Raw genomic sequence first — 22,671 nt, 5'->3', positions numbered from 1 at the left:
AATGCGCATTTTCAAATGGGCCCATATACACTAGCGGCGTTAGGGTAGGGCGAGGCTGGGCGACCGCCCAGGGGCGCCGGATAAAAAGGGCGCCGGAGACGCCCGTTTAGGGCGCTTTGCTTTGCGCAAAGATGTCTCCTCGCTGCAGTGTCGTAGCTAGGGTATTTGCTACCCGGTGCGGCTTAGGGGACTTGATGCCCTTTAAAATGGTCTAAGTTCTAAAAAAAAAAAACGAAGTCATCGTCGTCTTTGATATGTAAAAAAAAAACAAAGTGATCTTAACAACTTTGAAAATAAAATTGCAGAAAACATAAACTTTAAATGCCTAATAAAAGAGTTCACAGATAGAAAGGCTAGAAGAAGTGAAATTTTATTACTTTTTGTCATTATTTTCTTTTTAAATAGATAGTTATTTCGTTGTACCCATTCCCTTTTTTGTATATTATTGAAATGTAGTTAGGGAGCGTCGAATAATTTCGCCCAGGGCGCCGGTAGTGCTAAAACCGGCACTGCCCATATACCTTAAGTACATAGTTTCTTTTTTTAATTCGATATGTAAATTGAATTAAAACTTCTCTCTATAAGAATACGATGGACAAATTTGTGCAAAAAAGTGCTGCAGTTCTGTCTGTATCTAACAAGTCTAGTCTGTGTTAAACAAGCAATTTAGGTTCAAGTCATCTATCATTTATTATTCTTTAACAATTTATATACACACTCAATAAAAACGTAAAATAAATATAATTAAACAAATAACAATGAAATAACTATAAGTCAACAACGAATTCAGTTAACTATTATTTGCTATTAGAAGATTTATTACAATTTATCCTTTTCATTTTCAAGTTGCATGATAAATAAAATACAATTTTTAAAATACCAGCATATAATCACAGAACCATAGATAAAAAAGAGCTGTCAGTATTAAATACTTCATTGACAGTAGCAACATTTAAATCAATCATTCATTCAAATAATCGTTCATTCATTATTCCATCAAATCATTTTTCCGGATTCGCGGATAGCATGTAATTTTGTGTGTGATAAAAATCACATTTTCACATGTATAAACGATATATTTGCATATAAAAGTTTTATTTTATCACGCGTGTTGTTAATAAACAATGTCTGATAACGGGGATCTATCTGCCCCTGTGTCTCAGGAAGACATAGAGGCGGCGGAGAAATTGAAAAATGAAGCAAATGAACAATTTAAAAGTGAGTGTTCTTTATATTTAACATAAATATGTTAATGAGTATGTATAATATACAAGTTTAACACATTCTATATACACTACGGCAGTATAATACATTGGCTTACGTATTTTTATACATTATAATTGGATAAATTCTAACCTTCATTTCAGAGCAACACTACGATGGTGCAATTGAATTATATTCTAAAGCAATAGATAAGAATCCAAATAATGCTGTTTATTATGCTAATAGGAGTATAGCCAACTTAAGGCTAGAAAATTTTGGATATGCACTAAATGATGCATCTAAGGCCATTGAAATAGATAAGTTTTACACTAAGGCTTACTACAGACGGGCGGCTGCGTACATGTCCCTAGGAAAATACAAATTAGCACTTAAGGATTTTGAATATGTAAGTAAAAAATTTTATTGGCTATATATAACTGTGCGTTTCATGCGAAGTTTCATATGCAAAAGTATTGTTAATATACATGTGGTGTTTTTCATGATGATTAATTTTAGATTTTGAGTTTATCCTCATTGCTTTAAGGATATGTGGTGCTTGTTTCACTTGTGTTTTTAGGCAGTATATCCAACATTCTAGTTGATATAATACAAATTTCACTATTTTAAACAATTTACAATAAAAAGCCTATCATCACTGACAGACATTCAAACTTAATTATAATTTTAATAATTTCTCTGTCTTAATTGTAATTTAATTTCTTTCTTAGTACATTAATTCTAAATTTGCAAATTTAGAATGAATGTACTAAGTCTCCTCATTCTATACATCAAAACAAATATTATAAAACTGAAATGTTTCTTTGGTTCGATTTGGTAATATCAGGAACTAGTGATTTAAATTAAAATATTCATTTTATGTATTAGTAGTCCTTTGGTAACGGTTGTTGGACCTGAGGTCAGAATTGCTTTGAGAACTTAGTATGTGTCATATACATCATGTAATAAATGATACAAACGAAGTCACTAGTAATAGCTAGTGACATATAAAATATGGAGCTATTTTTGTTTCTCATCATAACCAAGTAAAATGTATTAACTTTGTAAGCAATAAACTGTGTATTAGTTTAATCTGGCACCATGGTATTATCATATTCTGTTATCTTATCATTAAAATTGAGCTATTTCATTTTGAATACTTATATTTTTTGTACATGTTTCTTTCATAGTATGCTTAAATTGGTTTCTTTTAATTAGATATTAATAAATAATTTTTAATTATCTAAAACATTACTATTATTTCATCTCAACATAGTTATGTCAGCTTGTAATCAGTTTTTGAACTTAACTAAATGTTATGAATATTAAGTAAAATTTTGTTTATTTAATTAGGCTTCAATGGAAAGCCGAAAACGGCACCCGGCGAATAAAATGTTCACTTATTATGTAGATTTTTTATCTATAACATTAGATTTTGTCCTGCACATTCCAGTATAGGCATAGGGACCTTAGTGTTGAAACATTTCTTTTTTTTTGCTTTCTGGTCAAACTGTATATTAATTGGTGACACTCAATGCTGCCCTGTGTCACCAGGAAGGGAAATAAAGATAAATGATTCTCATGAAGATCCCCGTCTTAAACAAAGATAGATCCCACAACCATACTTGTAATAAAATAAAAAGCCTTTTATTTCTTACTGATTTACAGTTTGTAAATATATATATTTTATTTATTAATTGTATATTTTTTTTATATATTTACTTTATTTCAGGTGACCAAAGTGAGGCCAAATGATCAAGATGCAAAAATGAAATTCAACGAGTGCAATAAAATAGTTAAGAAGATAGCATTTGAGAAGGCCATCTCTGTGGACAAGAAGGAAGTAAATATCGCTGATTCCATCAATTTGGATTCTATGAGTATGACATTTTTTATATTTCTTTTATTTATGTCCCTTATATCATTAAAGTCCGAATTAAATAAGCTCTTAGCCTATTTTTATTTTTTATATGGAGAATGAACATATTGTGGTCCCAACAAGGGGATGATTCATCGATGTTTGAAAAATAACGATGTTTTAGCGGCTTTGTTGAACAAATCTATACTAATATAATAAAGCGAAAGAGTTTGTTTGTTTGTTTGTTTGAACGCTAAGATCTCTGGATCTACTGTTCCAATTTACTATGTTTTTGTTTTGTATGAAAGCTGCATTCTTCAGAAGTGCTATAGGCTATATAACATTACATTACACATATGTACTAATAAATTAAAATACTTTCTAATTTGACATGCAATTTATTCTGCCATGTTAATAACAACCGTCGTTGCTAAGCAACGGTTTGCAAAGTTTCTTTGTTGTTTTAAGAAAACGTCACCCAAAATGAACTTATATTTTAATATTCATCCTTATAAAAATAAATATATTATATAATATTTAATTAATATTCTTATAGTTCAAGCAGGCGTAGCCGCGTCCGGGTCCACTAGTTATTACATAAATCGCAAACGAAATTAAAATAGTCTCATAAAACTGAAATAATCGACGATTTCTGTGACACCTCAAAAATATCGATATTTGGAAACATTGATGTTTCTATATTTATTGTATATCATTAATATTGGATCGTTATTTTTTAACATCGAATCCAATCGAAATTCGATACAAAGTTTATCTTAACAAAAATCTATATATACTATACATATAAATTTTAGCAATCGAAGATGAATACGAGGGTCCGTGTCTAGAAGATGGCAAAGTAACACTCAAATTTGTCACTCAACTAATGGAGTATTATAAAGAACAGAAGAAATTACACAAAAAATATGCTTATAAGGTAGCTATCATTTTATAACAGATTTACCTTTCCATATTGCTTTACTGTACTCTACTTGGATTATATTGATTATTTTATTATTTAGTAATGTAGTAGTCTTACAATTTTAGTTTTACCAATTCGATGGAAAGCGAGGAACGATCAGTGTCTTAATAGGAACGTAGTGTCCTAACGCTAGGTTACAAAGATGTGTCTGCCTACCATGCTATGTTTTTATGTGCCTGTAAACGCGAAGGCTGTAGGTTCGATTCTCAGTTATAAGAATGCGTTATTTTCATTTCTTCGCGGCGTTGTGTTCCGCCACTCAGACACGTAATGTCTCAAAAAATTGAGTGGTGCGTAGAGAACGCTGTCTTAACTTTATTTTCCCTCTACCTACCGTGACATGCGGATTACCGCATGAATTGAAAAATAAAACTAATACAGCACTAGGGACTTATGACGTCACTTGTCACTAGCACGTTATTGTCTCGTTATAAAGTGATATTAACTTTATTATTCATAATTTCAGATACTAATAGACGTTAAAGCATATTTCCAAAAGCAACCATCATTAGTGGACATCAAAGTGCCAGACGACCAAAAGTTCACAGTTTGCGGGGATATTCACGGCCAATATTACGATTTGATGAATATTTTCAAGTTAAATGGTCTACCATCGGAGAAGAACCCATATCTGTTTAACGGTGACTTCGTAGACCGAGGGTCTTTCAGTGTGGAGTGTATATTCACTCTGTTTAGCTTCAAGTTGTTGTATCCCGATCATTTTTATATGTCAAGAGGTAAGTTAGGAAATTTTCTTTATCTTGCCCGCCTAAAATTTTATAACTTTTATGACAACAATATTACCTACTTATATTGTTTGGCCTTTGCCTTACTGATCAATACAACTAGGAAACGAAAAAAATAAACTGCAAGTGGTAGCTTTTCTTAGAATAACACATCAGTAGGGTTTCTACTTTGCAAATTGTGGTCACTCAAGTTGAGATAGATTTTCTGAACTTTTACACATTGTTCACTCGGGGAGAAAGTAAGAAAACTCTTAAGATTAAATCTGCGCAGCAGTCTATAGCTAACTTTAGGGCTTCGACTCGTCAACCGCACTATTATGCAAAGAAAGTATAATAGGAAGCTATGATATTGTTTTAAATATTTGTATAATATATTTAGATAATTTATTTAAACTAAATAGAAATTTCTGTATATTTTTGTAATGAACTTTTTTAAGTGTCGTTTATAGAAAGTCGTAGTGTCGTTTATAGAAAGTTTATTGTAGTCAAAAAAAGATAGTGTAAAGTCTGTAATATAATGTAAAGTATTCTGTTTATATCGTTCTAAAATTTATTTGCCCGTCATATAATTTTATTTTCCAAATTTAAATGACGGGCTCCCGTATTGATTGAAATTTCGTCTAATTATTAAAATGTAATAACCAAAGTAACCACATTGAAATTTAAGCCACTTAACTTTAAAATTTTATTACCAGGCAATCACGAAACGGTAGACATGAACCGAGTATACGGATTCCGTGGGGAAGTCACATCAAAATATACTTCCCAAATGGCGGATTTATTCACAGAGTTATACAATTGGTTGCCGCTAGCCCATTGTTTCAATGGCCGTGTGCTGGTTATGCACGGTGGACTGTTCTCGAAGGATGACGTCACTCTTGATGATATTAGAAATGTCGATAGGAATAAGCAGCCGCCGGAAGATGGTGAGTTTTGTGTCATAAGTTAGTTTGTGTTGTAAATTCGATTCCTATTCAGGGGAATAATATATTTATTATTATTTCCTCACTCTGATAACAAGATATAGCTCGATAGTTAAATTCCGCCACTACACGTACAATTATTCAAAATTGGGCAGTGCATGGGGAACATTGTATTACTTAATACTAGGTTCCGTTTACCTTCCCTACTATACGCTAGATACAGCGTGAAGGTAAAAGAATACTAACATAATCCCAGACTAGTATGGTAGAACACTTTATTCTCCTTTTTATATTTCTATATATTTTCTTACATTTCAGGCATAATGTGCGAACTCCTCTGGTCCGACCCTCAACCAATGAACGGCAGAGCGCCATCGAGACGAGGAGTTGGTTGCCAGTTCGGACCCGACGTTACGACGGCATTCTTAAATAGAAATAAATTAGACTACATTATAAGAAGTCATGAAGTCAAAAATGATGGATATGAAATTGCGCACGATGGAAAATGTATTACAGTTTTCTCTGCGCCTAATTATTGGTAGGTTTGAAGACAAAAAACATATTATTAAAAATGCTGTCTTATATCACGCTGATAATAATTTGTTTGCTGATAATGTTTGTTTTATATAGACAATTAAAATAATATATATATATTTTTTAATATAATTATTATTCGAACGAGCAGTTCTCAAGATTAACTACTCCCCAGTTCAGTTGAACTTCCCAGGTTTATAATATGTATTAGTATAGATAAATACAGTATTAATTACATAATTTTAAAAAGTGATAATACAAAATAGAAACAGACATTTAATTTTATTTTTATCTCATTTCAGTGACACAATGGGCAACCTCGGTGCTTTCATCACAATGAACGGCAAAGACCTTAAACCAAATTTCACTACTTATGAAGCTGTGGTAAGTACTTTAAAAATTGCTTACTTTTAATTTTTTTTTTCACGCAGCTTCTGCGCACGCAAGCAGAGGGAACCTCACTAAAACACTATGTTACTGGGGTATATAAAATATTTAATTTTCTCGAGTGTAAACCTAGTGGGTTTACACGGGGCATTTACAGTCGCACACTTGTACTGCTGCCCCACAACGGTCTCATTTAATTTTGTTGTAATATTATTTAAATAATAAATATTTTTAATTTAATTTCAAATGTAGCTAAAATATATAAATTAACACTACATTATTATATTTCAGTCACACCCCGACGTTAAACCTATGGCTTACGCGCATTCCCTAGTAAGCATGATGTGTCAATGATCCAAGCCCACCCTGCCAGGGTTCGGGGCTTACGACTACATTTACACTGATTAAAACCCTCTAACTGGAAACATTCGTCTGTCAAATGACAGATTAAGTATCAAAACAACTGTCAATGTCAAAATAAAATGGATAATTATGCAACTTTGCACATTTCCCGTTGTTATTTTATTTTACAATATTTGAATGTCAATAGTAATCTGTCTATATTAATTATATATTTTAATAATAAAATAGTTGAGTAAAACGCCATTAAGTGATCTACAACATATGTCAAACTGTAGCTGTCAATGTCACTCAATTGGATGTGACAGTATCTGGTAATAATAATAGAATGATGTGTGTATATTTTAAATATATAATTGATAAATAAATAAACATACTTTAAAACTTTTATGTTGGTATGAAACTGATAATTTCACTAAACCTTCCTGTTCTATCATTAACACAATAGATGTTTAAAGGCATTTTTTAAAATTACTTTCTTTGTAACTCCGTTCTCCACTATCTGCTTAAGTATTGATATCGTTGAATGACGGAGTTTAACGTCGCATTTCATAAAACTAGGCATCACATCGCGTTAAGTCGAATTTCAAATTAAGTACATTTTTAACGCTTTATACAATAGTAATTTTATTAAAAATACCCTAATATAATAATTAATATCAATTATTTATTATTGTAATTTTATCTTTTCCAATACTATGTATCGAAACTTGGGCGGTGCGTGGGGAATGGAGCTTCTTAACATTAGGTTCCCTTTGCCTATCGCGAAATAAATTCTAGTACTTAGATTATGTAGGATCCTAATATAAATACATATATGTGATTTCGAGCCTTCTGTTTAAACTAGTGACATATAATGTCGCAATAATGCCTTAACATCCAAAATTTTTAGTTTTGGATGGTTATTATGTAATAATTTGCGTGGATACGAAATATTGAAAAATAAGATTAATATAAATCTATTATTTCATAATGGCAACCAGTTTAATAAAAATATTTTACGCGGTGAACAGGGAAATTAATGATGGAACACTTTTTAATAATGATACAGATTTCTAAATTTGTATTTTTTGGAAAAATAAATTGCTACCAGCTTTTCTGCAATCAGTTAACATGAAGTCCATATGAAATAAATATATTAAACTTTATTACAAATATTTGTTTATTATTTTGATTTATATGGAACATCACAGTAAATGAGGTACATTTATTTTTCTTTAATATTTTAAGCTGTGTGTTTTAATTGAGTACTCAAGGTACTCGGTGACTTTTGTCTGTAAATATTTGCGCGAATTAAAGAAAAACATATGCTTGTATATTAGCTACTTTGTAGTTTTAAAAAAAAAACGAACCAAGTCAATATGTATTTTTGACAATATCTTAGTAACAAATCTGTGTTTTCTAAAAAAAAGTCTGTATAAATAATTGTCAGTGCATTTTTATCCCAAATAAATTTTTACAGTTTTCTTAAGAATGTTAATTTGAAATATAAATTTCTATTTCTTTATTATAATAAAGTATCTATTGTTTTTCGTATCTACTTAAAATTATCGTGAATTATTATTATTAATTTGTATTTATTGTACTTCACAAAATTATTTTTATTTAAATCGACGACTTGATTGTGCGAATGGGAAACAGAGTATCTTAACACTAGGTTACCAGGTTGCCACTGCCTGCCTGCTATGTTCGGAATACAGAGTGAAGCTAAAAAATATAATTCTTAGGTATTTTTATTTATACAAAACTTATAACATGTCACCATTCAACTAAATAGACGTCTAAAACCTAAATCACCTAAAAACGATAGTTTTCCAAGTTCCTATTTCTGCTGCATTAGTTTATATATATAATGAATAATGAATTAATTTCCAATAATGAACTAATTTTAATAATAATGATGATTTTTTTGTTACTTTTTTAGAAATCAGTAGTACTGCTTAGATTATTGTATTGAAGTGTCATTTTTATTACATTAATTTGTTTGTATGTTAATTATGTATAAGAAATACTAATTCAAAAACAACTTAGCCATCACAAATATTTATATAGTTATAGTTTTATTATATTAAAATGTATTGTATACAAGGACTTGCGCATTTACTATTAATTTTGATTTTTTTTTTAATAATCTGTTGCCATCTCGCGCCTCCCTTATTAATAATATTTTAAGTATATATAAGAATCCTTAGCTTCATTTCTACATTTATATACAATTCATGTTAAATTAAATAGTACCAAATTAAGAATTAAGATTTAGTACATAATAACGAGGGAACTATTCAGTCACAAACAGACATTTTAGTTATATTCATTAATTTTAATGACATATGGGTATAAGCTTTGTATAAACCGCAAAGTATATAGAAGTGATGCTTAGACGCCGCTGTGGACAGAAAACCCTCTAATAATTTAACTAGGTACTAGTATTTTCTCCTTTTTTTAATGTATATTATTTTACGACAATTTTCTTTAAATAAAAGCAATTCAATAGTAAATTTAGCATTTTTTTTAAAGAAAAATATGTTATTTTAAGTATTTTTACCAAAATGTATTCACAACAAATTCCATGTTATTATTATTGCAACTGGATTAGGCTATTTCTTGAAATTTATATGATTTACAAAGAGATTGCATTTTATTTGGATTTTTAATCCATAGCGACATATACAATATAAGGACCTACTGTAGATTTGTTGCCATCAATTTCCAAAAGATATGTGAACATTTTCTTGTATACAATAGTGTGCTCAAAGGCTGTTGTGTCTTACATGCAATAATGAGCGAATTTAGATATCTTCTAAGTATATACGATAGTCGATTTAATGTTAAGATATTTTTGTGGGCAGGTTTTGTTCGAAGCCGTCGAAAATGGTGTTTTTGATTTAACACAAACAAAATGGTTTTTTTTTGTTTATGGGGACAACGTAAACAGTGTTGCTCTAATTAAAAAATATATTTTAATCTTTTAAAATGTTACAAACTGGACATTATATTTTTATTCAGTCATAATTTTCCACCTTTGTCTTGTTTTACATAATATTTTTTTTTTATTTAATTCAGTTTATGATTTTCGGAATGACGTCACGCGGCTTAATATCCATAATACTCGAAATGCTTTGTTTTGGTGACTATTACTATATCACATTTGAAACGTTTAGTGACTCTCTTTACCACTATCACAGGACACTCAAAAACACCAAAATGAAGTTGCCAAAATAATGCTCAATTGCATTTAATTTATAGTAACCCATTTTCATTGGATAAGAAAATATGACTTGGATAATGCATAGTTACGTTATAGTACGGTCAATGTGTAGTGGTCGCTTTGAAGTAAGCTTGAACTTTTGTGCAAAGAAAAATCTAAACTCAAATTTACGCAGCCATCTACATATAACTTCATTGCAACCACAACTCATCGGCCGTACTATAAATAACAGATATTTCTTTCTAGAAGATTTGTTCTAGATCATTCTATACCTAAAGAAATATATTGCAAATCAGTTTTAATTCAACGCGAGTGGTTTTTAACATTGGCAGTGTAAATGATGGTTGTAATGTATGCCAATATTCGAGTATTGAGTTGCTGAGCATATCAGACGTGGGTAGGTTTGGTGTTTTATTTAAATAAAATTGTTAAATTTGTATTTTTAGTGGGTTTTTATTTATCACCTTTTCCAGATAATTTTAAACTATCCAGTAATAAATAAAGGATTGGATAACATTTTTTACTAAATTAAAAAGATTATTTTTCAAAGCAGCTAGTAAAAGAATGAATTTCATGAGTAAAAATAAGACTGCAGAAGTGTTATTATTATTAATAATAATCTTTAAATGAAACTCTGTTTATTAAAGGATGTTTACTGCAATAAACACAAATCTTTTTCGTCCTTTTTTATTTAAATATTCTGTAAAAGTTTGTTTACACTATAACAAAAGATACAAAGTAAAATTACTACTATGAAAAGTATAAAAGTATTATTAATATTTTAATACTAATGTCTCACAATGAACACCTTGACAAACTAAAATAGATAATAAATGCCAAAAATCCAAGATATTAAAATAATTATTTAATACATTTATTCAGTTATCTGTAACTGACGACCATTCAAAATGTATGACAATTTTATAAAAAAAAAAAAAAGAAATAAATAGAAAAAAAATCGCTATCATTCTTATCAAATACTTCTTTTTACGACGGTACTAATTGTGTTATCATTTTAACAACAGTTTTCTTGTCCAACTTGCATTTTGGGTATAGTGTCTGACAGTCAGTGTCTAGAGAGCGGCCGGCTGACATCGCTTCGTATATCGATGTACCGTCTAACATCCGACGGACTAACACGTTACTGTAAAAGTAAAATGAATAATTATATGATTTTTTTTTTAGATTCGGACTATATCCCGCACACAGCAGGGTAGGCAGAGGGGACCTAGTGTTAAGAAACTCCATTCCCCACTTTCCGCCTAAATCTGGAGACATTGGGTGTTGAGTACAGAATTCAACGCCGAGCTTTTGCCTTGGTGCCAGAGCGTAGAAATGAAAATATTAAAAAATATTATTCAATCCCTCGATTGGGAATCGAATCCACAATCGTCGCGTCAGTCACACCCTTGTGACCGTGCGCCACGATGGCTAACTATTACTGTAAAGAGTCATTCAAACCCGTTTACCAGTTTTTGTATGCAAGACGAACAAACATCCATCCATCACAAACTCATATTATAAGTAACTAAAATAAAAAACAACAAACCTCGATACACTATCTAACAACAACTCAAAATCTGTAGCATTCCCTGCCACAGTGTTCTCACTAGCGAGCTGCGTGTGCGCACACGCGAGACGACGCACACAGGAACCCCCATCGATATTGTACCGGGAAAGCATTTCATCAAACTGGTTCATCATATCTGAAACCTGGCCTAGGTCTGTATCTACGCCTGGATTGGAGGAAAAATGGAATGTTATGCCATTATTTTTATATTTTACATGCATGTTTAGCTATAGGCAAAAATAAGCACATTCGAAATATTAAAGTACCGGGTATATCATACCGGTAGCTGGTAGGTATTTCCCTATACCTATATAATATACCCATGTCTTTACAAGAAAAATATACATATATATAGATACTAAAATAGATAAGCATTTATAATTCAGGTTCTAATGTTACATTTATAAAATAGAATTTAAATAAAATACTCACTTCTTCCATACCCTCCATAACCATAACTAAAGGCATTGATAATTTTGGGAAGAATTATAACGGCCCCAAATCCTAGTATAGAGCCTAGAAGTACTCCACCTAAGTCTATCTTAACTGGTCCGTAGATACCTGGTGAGGATCCTCCATATGGGCCCTATAAAAATTAAAAGCATCAAAGGATATCGTCAACTATTTTAAAAAATCAGTTTCCCGATGTATACCACATTTAACAGGGTAAATAGAGGAGCCTAGTGTTAAGACACTCCGCTGTCCTCTTTCCGCCGAGTTCTGGAGGCATTGCGTCTTGAGTGGCGGAACTAAACGCAACATTCATTTCCTCGCACTGGTAAAATCCCAAGCGCGGCGTTGAGTTTCGCAATCTAAACACACAATGTCTCGAAAATAAAGTGGAAAGCAGGGAACAGAGTGTCTTACCTAGGTCTTACTAGGACCTAGGTTCCCTCTGACTACACTGCTACGAGCGTGAAGTTAAAAAAAAAAATATATCCATGCTTACAGTACTACCATATCCTGATATTCCAAACCGCTGCGTCCTGTCCGAACTGTCTCTCTCGTCGCGCTCCTTGTCTATTCGTGATGAGGGCTCTGCTAGCTGATCTTCAGTTCTCTGGTAGCCGGTACTAGGTAGAAACCTTTATTTAATGGGATAAATTTAATAAATAATAAATCAGCTTCACGCTGTATCCCGCACACAGCAGGGTAGGCAGAGGGAACCCAGTGTTAAGATACTTCCCCACTTTCTGTCGAATTCTGGAGGCATTGCGTGTTGAGTGGCAGAACTCAACGCTGCGCTTTGCCTCGACACCAGAGCGAAGAAATGGAAATATAAATGATAAGAAATGAAAAACAAAAAAGAATTCATAGTGACCAAAATGTATACATGAATAAATAAAAAAAAAAAACATTAACACCAAACTAAAAACAAAACAAATTTCACATAATACGCACCCATCGTTCCTATAATTAGCGTCAACAGATGCACACGCGAAAACCAGCAAGCCCACCAAGATTATCTTCGAACCCATCTTCCAAGTCCTCGGATGCCACTGCCAGATTCCGCGTCCGCCACAATACTTTATACAAATGGTTCCAAAGCTTGCCCTAGAACAATTGTATGGGGAAACACCATTGTCATATGCTTATATTACACAACCACTTTTACTAGACGTCACGCTGAGATGATATCGCATGAGGAAGAGATTTTAGTAAGGCATAATCGAGTATTAATGGGTGGCGTATAAAATATTAGTTCCTTTTTCGTTTTTTTTTCCGTAAGACACTCCGTTCCCATCAAGACACTTCCGTTCCCTATTTTCTGCCGACTTGGAAGAAACGCATGTTGAGCTTCAGAACTCACTCAACACGCAATGCCTCGAAAAAATCTACGGAAAGTGGGGAACCGTGTGTCTTAACACTAGGTTCCCTCTGAACCACTAGTTCCCTCAGAACTCAACACCGCGCTTTGCCTCGACACCAGAGCGAAGAAATGGAAATATAAATATAAATTAATATTTCACTTCCTCGAGTGGGGATCGAACTCACAATCACGACGTCACGAGCCTCGACGGCCTCGGAGTGTGGAGTTGCATTTTCTTTATTTTTTAACAACTAAAGTAAATTATATTTCTGGTTGAATAGTTGTTTAATACATTTTTAACATGATTTATTAATTTTCTCTCTCTAGTAAGAAGGCAAAACACGGTGCAGAGTTCCGCCACTCAAAACGCAATGCCTTAAAAATTCGAATAGAAAAGTGATATATATAATATGAAAGTGAAATAAGTAAGCTTTATCAAAATAATTAAAAACTCTCATATATGTACAATACAATAATAAACTATAAAAGACTAAATTTAATTTAACAAAGAAACTAATATTCAGTTTAGTCGTGGGTTCAGTTTAGTTCCCATTTCGAGGAAAAGAAACAAATAATATTTTCAATTTGTTAGCTTTGGTGTCGATCCTCCAGTATTCGTGAAAAGCGGTGAGCGGAATGTTTTAACACTAGGCTCCCCCTACACTGCTTAACTCGCTTATTTATTGACGGATTTCATTTTTTTTAACATATTTCGAAATTTTAATCTTTATTTTAATAATATTAAGTTGAAATTAATCATATCAATTTCATGAAATTAGGCCACGGGTACGAAACCGAAGGTTTAAGCTATAACATAAGCAGGATTCTATTTTAAAGTGCCTCACAACAAACAAAAAATTATAAAAAAAATGAATTAAGATTGCATCTATTTTATAGCAATTTCGTAAACAATGGATTTCTAACTAAAAGGACTGTCGGTTATTGCATATACTAATTACCCATTAAAATGACAACATGTCTTCTCCAAATTGGTCCAACTTAAATAAGCCATTACCCTGATCGCACCGTGTAAAAATATTCTAAAATAACATTTAATTGAGTAAAAAATAGCCTAATAAAAGTATAGACAGTTCAATATGATTTGTTTTTAAATAAAATCTTTAACAGGATTAATCACACATACTCGTATTTAGTATTATTAAACCTGAAGAACCAGTATTTCGAAGACCGTGCAGTGGTTGCAGTGCGGAGCACATGTGGTGCTAGACTCAGGTGACATCCGTCTCTCGGTTGACATAATTACCTAATACTTGTATCAAAACTACCGCCGACGAATTCCTAATTGCTTCGCATTTCGTCCTGGGATTTCTTCTTCAAAATGAGCTGATAAGGGCCTAGCCAAAGAACAATTTCTGGAAATAAACTTTAATCTACGCTAATTCAGTTTATTATGATGTAGAAGAGATGTGTGGTGTAAAGTGTAAAGAAAAAAACTACAAAAAATATAATTCCACAAAAAAAGCTTTTTGAAAAGTGTGAAAACAAAGATTAAATACTAAAAAATCGAATTTACAACCGTTTACAACTTTGCCAGACGACACACGGAAAAAAATATTTAAAAGAAATTACTTAAAATTAATAATTTATCTTTGCCAATTCTATTTATTTGAAGCTCTTTATCACATACGATTGTAGCTAAGCTGTTATATTTTATTGTGACAATGCTAGGAAACGTACTCACTTCTGTTTCCTTCACAGCACCTGTACCTAAATGCAGCGTAAAATACCACTTACGACCAAATCATCGAATGGCACCAAGGAAGAAACATAAAAAAATATTTTAAATTAATATTAATATATATTAATATTGAAAATCTATATAAAATTTTATTAGTAAAATGTTAGTCTTTCTTTATACGTTAGTTATTGTTTTGGTTTGTGCTTCTTGCGACGAGAGTTCGAGGCGGCCGAGATTTTTCTCTTTTATGCCAGAAGGGCAGGATGTTGATGTGAGTATAATTTTGATTAATACCTATACATATAAAACTCTTCTGTTTTAGAAAATTTAAGAGAGAGGAGAGATTTTTTCGAAATGAGTGACATATAGATTCTAGATATAGTAGGTAATGTATTCAGTTGAGTTCAACGGCCCAACAAATGGTTACAAAAATATGGGTGGCGCTCTAAAAAAGGGTATTTTCTAAATATTTTAAAACGTGATAATTTAATTAAGTGTCTTTTTACAAAAGCATAATATTAATATTACACAGCTTTTTAAATGTAATTTTAAAAACACATTCTAGGTTGGCCTGGACTTTTCAATACCATTTATAAAAATACCAATCACGAAAACATTTGATGCAGTTGCTGCATATGGCCTACCTGGACTTGTAAGTTGTCAAAAATATCTAAAAAAATTTTTTCATCTGTACACTACCTCACATATAATAGTTCCTGAGATTAACGCATTCAACCACACACTCTTCAACTTTATAATATTAGTATAGATGTAATATGTTAATTGAAAGAAATCAAATATTTAATTTGAAGTACATATTATACATATAGGTACATATTTTTAGTTTAGATGAGGCCGTAGTGGCACAGGGGCACAAACGTGTGACTGTAACGCAGCGGTCTTGGGTTCGTTTATCACTCGGGGAAATTAATTATTTTCATATTTTCATTTCTTCGCTCTGGTAACAAGCGACAACATGTCGTTGAGTTCCTCGACTCAAGACACGAGTGTCTCGAAAATACGACAGAAAGTAGAGAACGGAGTATCTTAACACTAGGTACTCTCTGCCTACCCTAAGATATAAGGATACAGTATGAAATTAAAACAAATATCGTTTCATATTTTCAGAGTCTATCTAAAATCAATATAAATCCAATGGCGGTGGTGCTCGGGAGTATGATTATATTTTTCGTTAGCGTTTTTGGACCATTCGTCAACATGGCCTTCGGATATCACGACGGTAGAGTTTCGAGAGGTATGTTATTTTAAAATTTGAAACTGTTTTTTAAACAATATCAATTTAAGTTACGAATATCGTTTTCCTTGAATTATAGTTATAACCTAAATCCTATATCTAAATAATTTTATGTATGGAAAATAACTGAAATCTAAAACCAATTCTTATTGGCTGCTAAAAATATTAAAAGAAAAAACGATACTTTTCCAAATTTATTAATTTGAACAAACAAAATTTATCTAAATGTTACATAGGTAGATACTTCACACTTTTCTAATAACATAATTATGATACATAGGTAATTTAAGAACACGGACCACAACAAACTTTTTTCGACGTTCTCCGTCTTGGTTTCAAAGACAAGCACGACCTTTTAGGCTTGACTTTCGGCACTTCCGTTATTCCTGCATCAGCTGGAATGTACTGGGTTTCCACATGTATGAAATTTTTACGTTTCCTAGGCGCTAGGTCGAAACAGCCGAATGGCGGAGTGTACTCTATATCCCAAGTTGCATTACTTGAAAGTGAACTTAAAGACTCCTCTTTACATATACACTCTGGTTCTTTGAAAGCTGGACAGCTGTCAATCACTTTGTCTATTGCAGTGAGATCGTTACAATACACATCCATGTAGGCACATTTGCAAATATCCTCCACGGCTTCGGCCAAAGCTTTCCGAATTTCAGCATCCCGTTGCTTCTTTAGTTTGACCATTCTTCTCGCTTCCACTTTGGCTTGCTCTTCTGGACTTCTCTTTTTGATAATTTTAAATATAAGAGGGTCGCAATCAACATATGGATCTTCATTTGGTGCGATTTCTGTCAAATCTTTTAATGGATTAACCTGAAAGAAAAATAAAATAGTACCACAATATGGAATATATATGTAAAATAATGCTATTATAAGTACTTACTTGTATCGTAAAGACGTCACCTTTTCTTTGTACTTTTAAAGTAGGCTTAGGTTCTAAAGGTTCGTCTGGCTCCGAGTCTCCACCACCCATGTCCGCACCTGCTGTGCGACCCTTCTTTTTCTTCTTTTTACTTTTATCCTTGTCCTGGCCGCCACGTGGACATTTGAAAGTCATAATTTTAGCCACACTCTTCCCAATTATGCCAGGTTGCCAGCCACGACGAGGCTATTTAATTATACCAATTTTTAAAATATTAATATGTAAGCCTTTCATTTAACAATTTCAAAAAGTTGTATGTACCTTTAATCCAGGTATATCTGAAGCATTCCACAACCAACCCATTTCTCCGGGCACTGGATAGCCAGGTTTCAAAAAGGGGTTGCATGTTTTGTGACCTATTACGACCCCTGCAATATTATATCGGATATATAATATGAACTTATGTATAATATTTAATATGCTAACATGGGCGTCGCCTTGTGTCATATATGTATGTATGGCTCGCGATCAACTGTAGGTACTTTAGTGTTTGTGATGGGGGCTCGCGGTGTAGGCGAAGGTGGACACCTTGTCGAGAAAATATAACATTTAATTTCCTCGAGTGAGAATCGAACCCACAACCTATAGCGTTTACACACCGGCCACAGTCCCTAGAATAGTATATTTACAAATATTTAATAAACTTTTGGTCGATTTATAGTAACATTTTATTCTCCTTAAGTGATATTAAATTATTAATAAACAAAAATATAGTTAATTAAAAAAAATACCTGGATGGATATCACCAAATGTGTAATTGTATTTTGAAGTGCATTTCTTTTTCTTTTTCTTATCATTATCTTCGTCCTCCGCCATTCTTATTTTACACCTACGGGTGTTTTAATTAAAGAATTAAGTATATAATTAATCGATATTATTAAATAAACAATATTATCATTTTAATTATGGATCTATTATCACTCTCCTTTAAATTTACTTAAGTGGTTAATATAAAACTTTTATATTGTTTAATATATTAAACATATTGTTTTGATATGAAAATAAATTTAGTTAATTTACAAATTAAGACTTTTATTTAGATTTTTATTAATTATTTTTGTGTCTCTCTTTAATAATAAAATAACACAAATGAAAAGCAATTAATAGATGTTACAAATTTATTTAGATCTTACTTTATACTAATGGGTTACAAAATAAAATATCAATGATTCATATTTAGTTATTTATCCTTAAACTTTTCTTGTATTGCCATCTTGTGGGCGCCACAGCATCCTTTGCCCATTAGAGAAAGCAATTTCTGCTCTTTGTCACAGCATCTCCTCTCAGTGTCTACATTAAACTTATTTATACATCTGTAATCATCGTCTTTCTCATATTTCATGTATTCTTTTATTGCCTTCTTTATTCGTTCATATTCCTTGGAGCAGCAAACTTTGCCCGCGTCGCTATAGCTTGGTGGTTGGGGTGGTATAGCTGCAGTCTTGTACATTCTCGCAAAGCCATCAGGGACAGTGCAAGGTCGCCCCAGCACTGGACACGGTCCTAGTTTTATAGGTGGCAAACCATAAGGTAACAAGGGTTCGGCTTCATCTTCTTCATCTGCTGCCTTTTTCATTTCTTCCTCTTCCAGCATCATTGTTACTGGGCAGCTTTGTTTATGTTTATATAAAGGACAGAAGGCCTTGTGAGCTTTCCTTGAAGCTATATTTGATATCTCAGCCAAACAATCACAATCAAATGTTCTACAAGGAGGTGCTGGCTTCGGAGGGTTACATTTACAATCCTTGTCCTCAGAAATTTCAACACAATCATAAACAGCGAACTTGCGTTTTGAATTGAATGCTTCCATGTTATAGACTATGGATTGATTACCTTGGATTTGATTGGGCAATGGTTTTTCTGGAAGTTTTGTCTTCGCAGGTAGATTTATCTGTGGCTCATTTAGTTTTATTTGTTCATATTGCTTCCAACTGCAACCAGATCGACCACAACAGCAACCACCTTTGGATGTCGTTACGTCGTTATTACCGGTTGATTGAGAATAACAATTGGCCATAACATCTTCTTCAGTATAATTATTTCCACAGACGGATTCTTTAAAGCCAGGTACTTTGGTTACGTTAAAAACGTAAGCAACCGTCGTTTTACTGGATTTTGGCGTAACACCATATAATTTATTTTTTCGATCCTCACAAGTTTCACCTTCTTTCACCTTCCCACCGCATCCTGTGCAATCAACTTTCTTTAATTTACCATCTTTGTCTAATTTTTCGGGACATTCATCACGATGCCAACGGTCGTCTTTACAGTCACATGTGCCACAAATCTTTCGTTTATTAACATCTTTTGTTTCTGTTACTTTACCTTCAGCTTCTTGTTTGTACGCTTCCAAGTTTCTGATATACATTCTAACTTTATGAGCTAACGGGCAGTTGGAATTGCCACAAGGACCCGTTATGTCACCCATTCTGATTTTATTAATAGGATATTTCTTTTTAGGTGGTGCTTCAGAATCTTCAACTTCATGCTTACAACTATAATCATCCTCTAGTCCTACTACACCACAGCTCTGGAGTTCTGTGCATATTTCAATTTTTTGCTGAGCATTGCTGGTTATCGTAGGATCTTCTAAAGTAGTTGTCTCGTACAAACTGCCAACCATACAGAAATTTGGATCATCACCCTCAATCCTGTTACATTTAAACATACTTGGTGCTTTATTTGTTCTAAATACAAAGGAATCCGGATCTTTCATCAGTTGTTGAAATTCTGTGATTATGCTGTCTCCCAATGCACTTATTCTGAGAATAAAAGATATTTCACCAACTTGCTTACAGCAACATTCTGCAAATAACGGTGTATTCTGTTTTATGGAGAGTGGCTCGTGGAGCTTACAAGCTTCGGCAGTTTCTTTAAGCATGTGGAAAAATTGAGTATCCCAATGCATAGTACCTATTCCAACAAATATCTCGACTTCATTTTCGTCATCATTCCACACTTCAATCTCTAAAGGAAATTTGCTTAATATCATCAGTACTGTGTCTGGATAAGAAGGGAACAAATACGACTTCCCGACTCTTATAGTACGACTCCATTTGCGTCTTCCATTTTCGTCACAATCTACTATATCATCTTTCAAATCTTCATTGAGTGCGAGTTGCCCTTCCTTGATTATAAATTGTACTTTAGGACCAAATTTAATCTTTATAATAAGTTTCTTATCGGCTCCGCTATTTTCGTCTTCACCAGATGCAAAAATAGTGACTTTGTCTATGAATATCTCAACCAGGTACATTTGCTCCATGACCTGTCAAGTTCAACGGTATTTATCAGAAGTCTATCTTAGAAGTCATTTGGTTACTTTCTTCAGTATCCTTTATGTACTGACTTTAAAGTATATTCATTCACAAAGTACACAGAAAGAGGAAGCGCGTAATTATGGTAAACATGTCACTGCATTAATTTTAAAAAATGTTATTGGTCTTTATTGTGTTTCACTAATGAAACTACGTCTTAATTTTTGATAGTACCGTCATATTAAAACAGTATATACCATATACTAAAACTACTAACATTATACCCATGTACACATAATGTATAAACGTATTCATGTATAGGATATTCTTAAAAGACGATGAATTCTCGATAGAACCTACCCTCATAACGAAATTCTTCCTTTAAATCGTATAGAGCCAATGCCTTAGAAATCGGCAGAATCGGGGAATTAATGGGAACGGAGTGTTTTGACATTTGGTTCCCAGGTTCTCTCTGTCTACCCTGCTCTGTTGCTGTGAAATATAGGGTGTATTCAGCACATAGCATTGCAGGCAGCAAGCTACTGAACTAGTATAAACCATGATATAACAAAACTGGATGTATTTCAACCTGTATACTTACGATAGCGGATAGGTTCAGTCCCGTCCTATTAATGCATTACTGAGCACTGAAAATTTTATTTTGTAACCCCAAAGTTAAATTTTGTCGATTTTCACACAACTGACATTTTGTATGTTTGCACCTATTTGAAATAGGAATAGGTAGGTTTTTCTTGCTTCCTTTTTAATTATATTTGTCTATATTAAAATGTTTTTATATGATGTTATAAGATCTCTTTAATTGATATATTAAAAAAATATCAATTCAAATAACTATAATTTTTTCGTTATTATCGTACACATACCTTAAACAGACAGAATGCCAGTTCAACATATTTTATAATTTATTTACGATTCTAAATTTCTGTTCAAAAATCTTTTTAGCTGAAAATCCGTCTGAGTTGACATTACTAAACATGAAAGAGCATTTAATGGTTAACAGCGGCGGATGCCCCGAACGACTAGCTTGCTGGATAAGTCAGAGGACAAGGAACTCTGAATCTATGAGCAATTGGAAACAAATAATGAGGTAAATACAAATATATAATGAAAATAATTTATAAGTATACATATCTCGTTATTTCTTGAAGCTGATACAAGACAAAGCGCTGCGTTTATTTCTGCTGCTTTTAGGAATGGGAAAAGGAGTATCTTAACACGAACGCCAACTTCCCTCTGTCTATCTTGCTATGTGGAAAAAAGCACGTTTATACGAGTATTTAAATTACCTGTCACCCTTATACATACAAAAAAATAACACTTTTCCTTATTTCTTTCCAGTAATAAATTGGTATCATCAATAATGAATACGACAGCATTGACAGACGCAACTATGAAAGGTGTGAAAGGATACGACTGCGAAACGTTCACGCCGTGCCCTATACAAGAGGAAGCTTTGGAGAAGTTATCAAATAGCGTTTCTGTTTTAACTAGTTCCGAAACCCGAAAATTGTAATATAATGTATCGAATAAAAATATCCAGTATTAGTGTAAATAGTTTTTTTAAAACCTTCCTTAATATCTGTTCTTCTTCGTGTCAATGCTTGGAGAATTCAGATAATATTTTGCCAGTATCTGTTGCCTTAATCAAGTCATCATGTGAGCCATATCGACGATTTTAGCGAGTCGGCCTGAATCTTAGTCCTAACATTAAATGCCCCGAGCGGGACAGATATGACCCCGCTTTTCATAATTTTTTTTTTTCTATGAACTTTGAAAAATGTTTTTAATTCATTTATTTTTTAATAAATTACTAACAATTTCAGAGACGACTTATCCTACTTATATTATAAATGTGAAAGTTTGTGAGGTTGGATGTTTCTTAAATTTTCACGCAAAAACTACTAATTTTTTTTGAGTGGAGGAACTC

General features: G+C 32.6%; 5 protein-coding genes across 6 annotated transcripts; 2 read left to right on the top strand and 3 right to left on the bottom strand.

Moving 5' to 3' along the window:
• The first annotated feature begins 951 nt into the window (after positions 1 to 951).
• Positions 952 to 10,637, top strand: PpD3 (protein phosphatase D3). The gene is made up of 9 exons (XM_085189184.1): positions 952 to 1,218; positions 1,368 to 1,609; positions 2,933 to 3,080; positions 3,874 to 3,995; positions 4,507 to 4,777; positions 5,482 to 5,712; positions 6,028 to 6,247; positions 6,546 to 6,627; positions 6,922 to 10,637. The coding sequence occupies exons 1-9, from the start codon at positions 1,125 to 1,127 to the stop codon at positions 6,982 to 6,984; spliced, it is 1,473 nt and encodes a 490-aa protein (XP_085045310.1). The 5' UTR covers positions 952 to 1,124; the 3' UTR covers positions 6,985 to 10,637.
• Positions 10,638 to 11,149: 512 nt separating this feature from the next.
• LOC146536982 (uncharacterized) lies at positions 11,150 to 13,439 on the bottom strand. Of its 2 annotated transcripts, none has more exons than XM_085189389.1 (5): positions 13,170 to 13,439; positions 12,718 to 12,841; positions 12,201 to 12,354; positions 11,748 to 11,934; positions 11,150 to 11,342 (listed from the first exon to the last, which is right to left on the bottom strand). In XM_085189389.1, exons 1-5 carry the CDS (start codon positions 13,244 to 13,246, stop codon positions 11,186 to 11,188), a joined length of 699 nt encoding a protein of 232 aa, XP_085045515.1. In that variant the 5' UTR covers positions 13,247 to 13,439; the 3' UTR covers positions 11,150 to 11,185. The 2 variants fall into 2 exon arrangements, with proteins under 2 accessions (XP_085045515.1, XP_085045513.1); XM_085189387.1 differs by having other exon boundaries at positions 12,718 to 12,853; positions 13,170 to 13,422.
• Positions 13,440 to 15,270: 1,831 nt separating this feature from the next.
• Positions 15,271 to 22,566, top strand: LOC146536979 (uncharacterized). The gene is made up of 5 exons (XM_085189514.1): positions 15,271 to 15,548; positions 15,843 to 15,929; positions 16,406 to 16,532; positions 21,687 to 21,831; positions 22,083 to 22,566. Exons 1-5 carry the CDS (start codon positions 15,438 to 15,440, stop codon positions 22,255 to 22,257), a joined length of 645 nt encoding a protein of 214 aa, XP_085045640.1. The 5' UTR covers positions 15,271 to 15,437; the 3' UTR covers positions 22,258 to 22,566.
• On the bottom strand, positions 16,782 to 18,304 carry LOC146536981 (uncharacterized). Its single transcript, XM_085189513.1, has 4 exons — positions 18,198 to 18,304; positions 17,728 to 17,834; positions 17,428 to 17,652; positions 16,782 to 17,357 (listed from the first exon to the last, which is right to left on the bottom strand). Exons 1-4 carry the CDS (start codon positions 18,280 to 18,282, stop codon positions 16,818 to 16,820), a joined length of 957 nt encoding a protein of 318 aa, XP_085045639.1. The 5' UTR covers positions 18,283 to 18,304; the 3' UTR covers positions 16,782 to 16,817.
• Positions 18,574 to 20,862, bottom strand: LOC146536980 (uncharacterized). The gene has a single exon (XM_085189511.1). The coding sequence runs from the start codon at positions 20,729 to 20,731 to the stop codon at positions 18,647 to 18,649; it is 2,085 nt and encodes a 694-aa protein (XP_085045637.1). The 5' UTR covers positions 20,732 to 20,862; the 3' UTR covers positions 18,574 to 18,646.
• Positions 22,567 to 22,671: the final 105 nt, after the last annotated feature.

This window comes from Heliconius melpomene, chromosome 8 (genome assembly GCF_056956725.1).
Source record: "Heliconius melpomene rosina isolate 202511_hmr_F chromosome 8, ASM5695672v1, whole genome shotgun sequence".
NCBI classification, from domain to species: Eukaryota; Metazoa; Arthropoda; class Insecta; order Lepidoptera; family Nymphalidae; genus Heliconius; species Heliconius melpomene.
The sequence above is the reverse complement of the archived record's forward strand: the minus strand, read 5'-3'. Positions and strand labels throughout refer to the sequence as shown.

Bases quoted from the DNA above. Each gene is read 5' to 3' on its own strand.
- LOC146536981 (XM_085189513.1), bottom strand. From the start codon at position 18,282: ATGGCGGAGGACGAAGATAATGATAAGAAAAAGAAAAAGAAATGCACT. The intron at 17,835-18,197 runs GTATTTTTTTTA...ATAATATTGCAG, and splicing joins ATTTGGTGATATCCATCCAG to GGGTCGTAATAGGTCACAAA. The intron at 17,653-17,727 runs GTACATACAACT...ATAATTAAATAG, and splicing joins CAGATATACCTGGATTAAAG to CCTCGTCGTGGCTGGCAACC.
- PpD3 (XM_085189184.1), top strand. From the start codon at position 1,125: ATGTCTGATAACGGGGATCTATCTGCCCCTGTGTCTCAGGAAGACATA. The intron at 4,778-5,481 runs GTAAGTTAGGAA...TTTTATTACCAG, and splicing joins TCATTTTTATATGTCAAGAG to GCAATCACGAAACGGTAGAC. The intron at 6,248-6,545 runs GTAGGTTTGAAG...ATCTCATTTCAG, and splicing joins TTCTCTGCGCCTAATTATTG to TGACACAATGGGCAACCTCG.
- LOC146536982 (XM_085189387.1), bottom strand. From the start codon at position 13,246: ATGGGTTCGAAGATAATCTTGGTGGGCTTGCTGGTTTTCGCGTGTGCA. The intron at 12,355-12,717 runs GTAAGCATGGAT...TAATTTTTATAG, and splicing joins TATCAGGATATGGTAGTACT to GGCCCATATGGAGGATCCTC. The intron at 11,935-12,200 runs GTGAGTATTTTA...CCTCCAATCCAG, and splicing joins TTATGGAGGGTATGGAAGAA to GCGTAGATACAGACCTAGGC.
- LOC146536980 (XM_085189511.1), bottom strand. From the start codon at position 20,731: ATGGAGCAAATGTACCTGGTTGAGATATTCATAGACAAAGTCACTATT.
- LOC146536979 (XM_085189514.1), top strand. From the start codon at position 15,438: ATGTTAGTCTTTCTTTATACGTTAGTTATTGTTTTGGTTTGTGCTTCT. The intron at 15,930-16,405 runs GTAAGTTGTCAA...TCATATTTTCAG, and splicing joins CATATGGCCTACCTGGACTT to AGTCTATCTAAAATCAATAT. The intron at 21,832-22,082 runs GTAAATACAAAT...ATTTCTTTCCAG, and splicing joins AATTGGAAACAAATAATGAG to TAATAAATTGGTATCATCAA.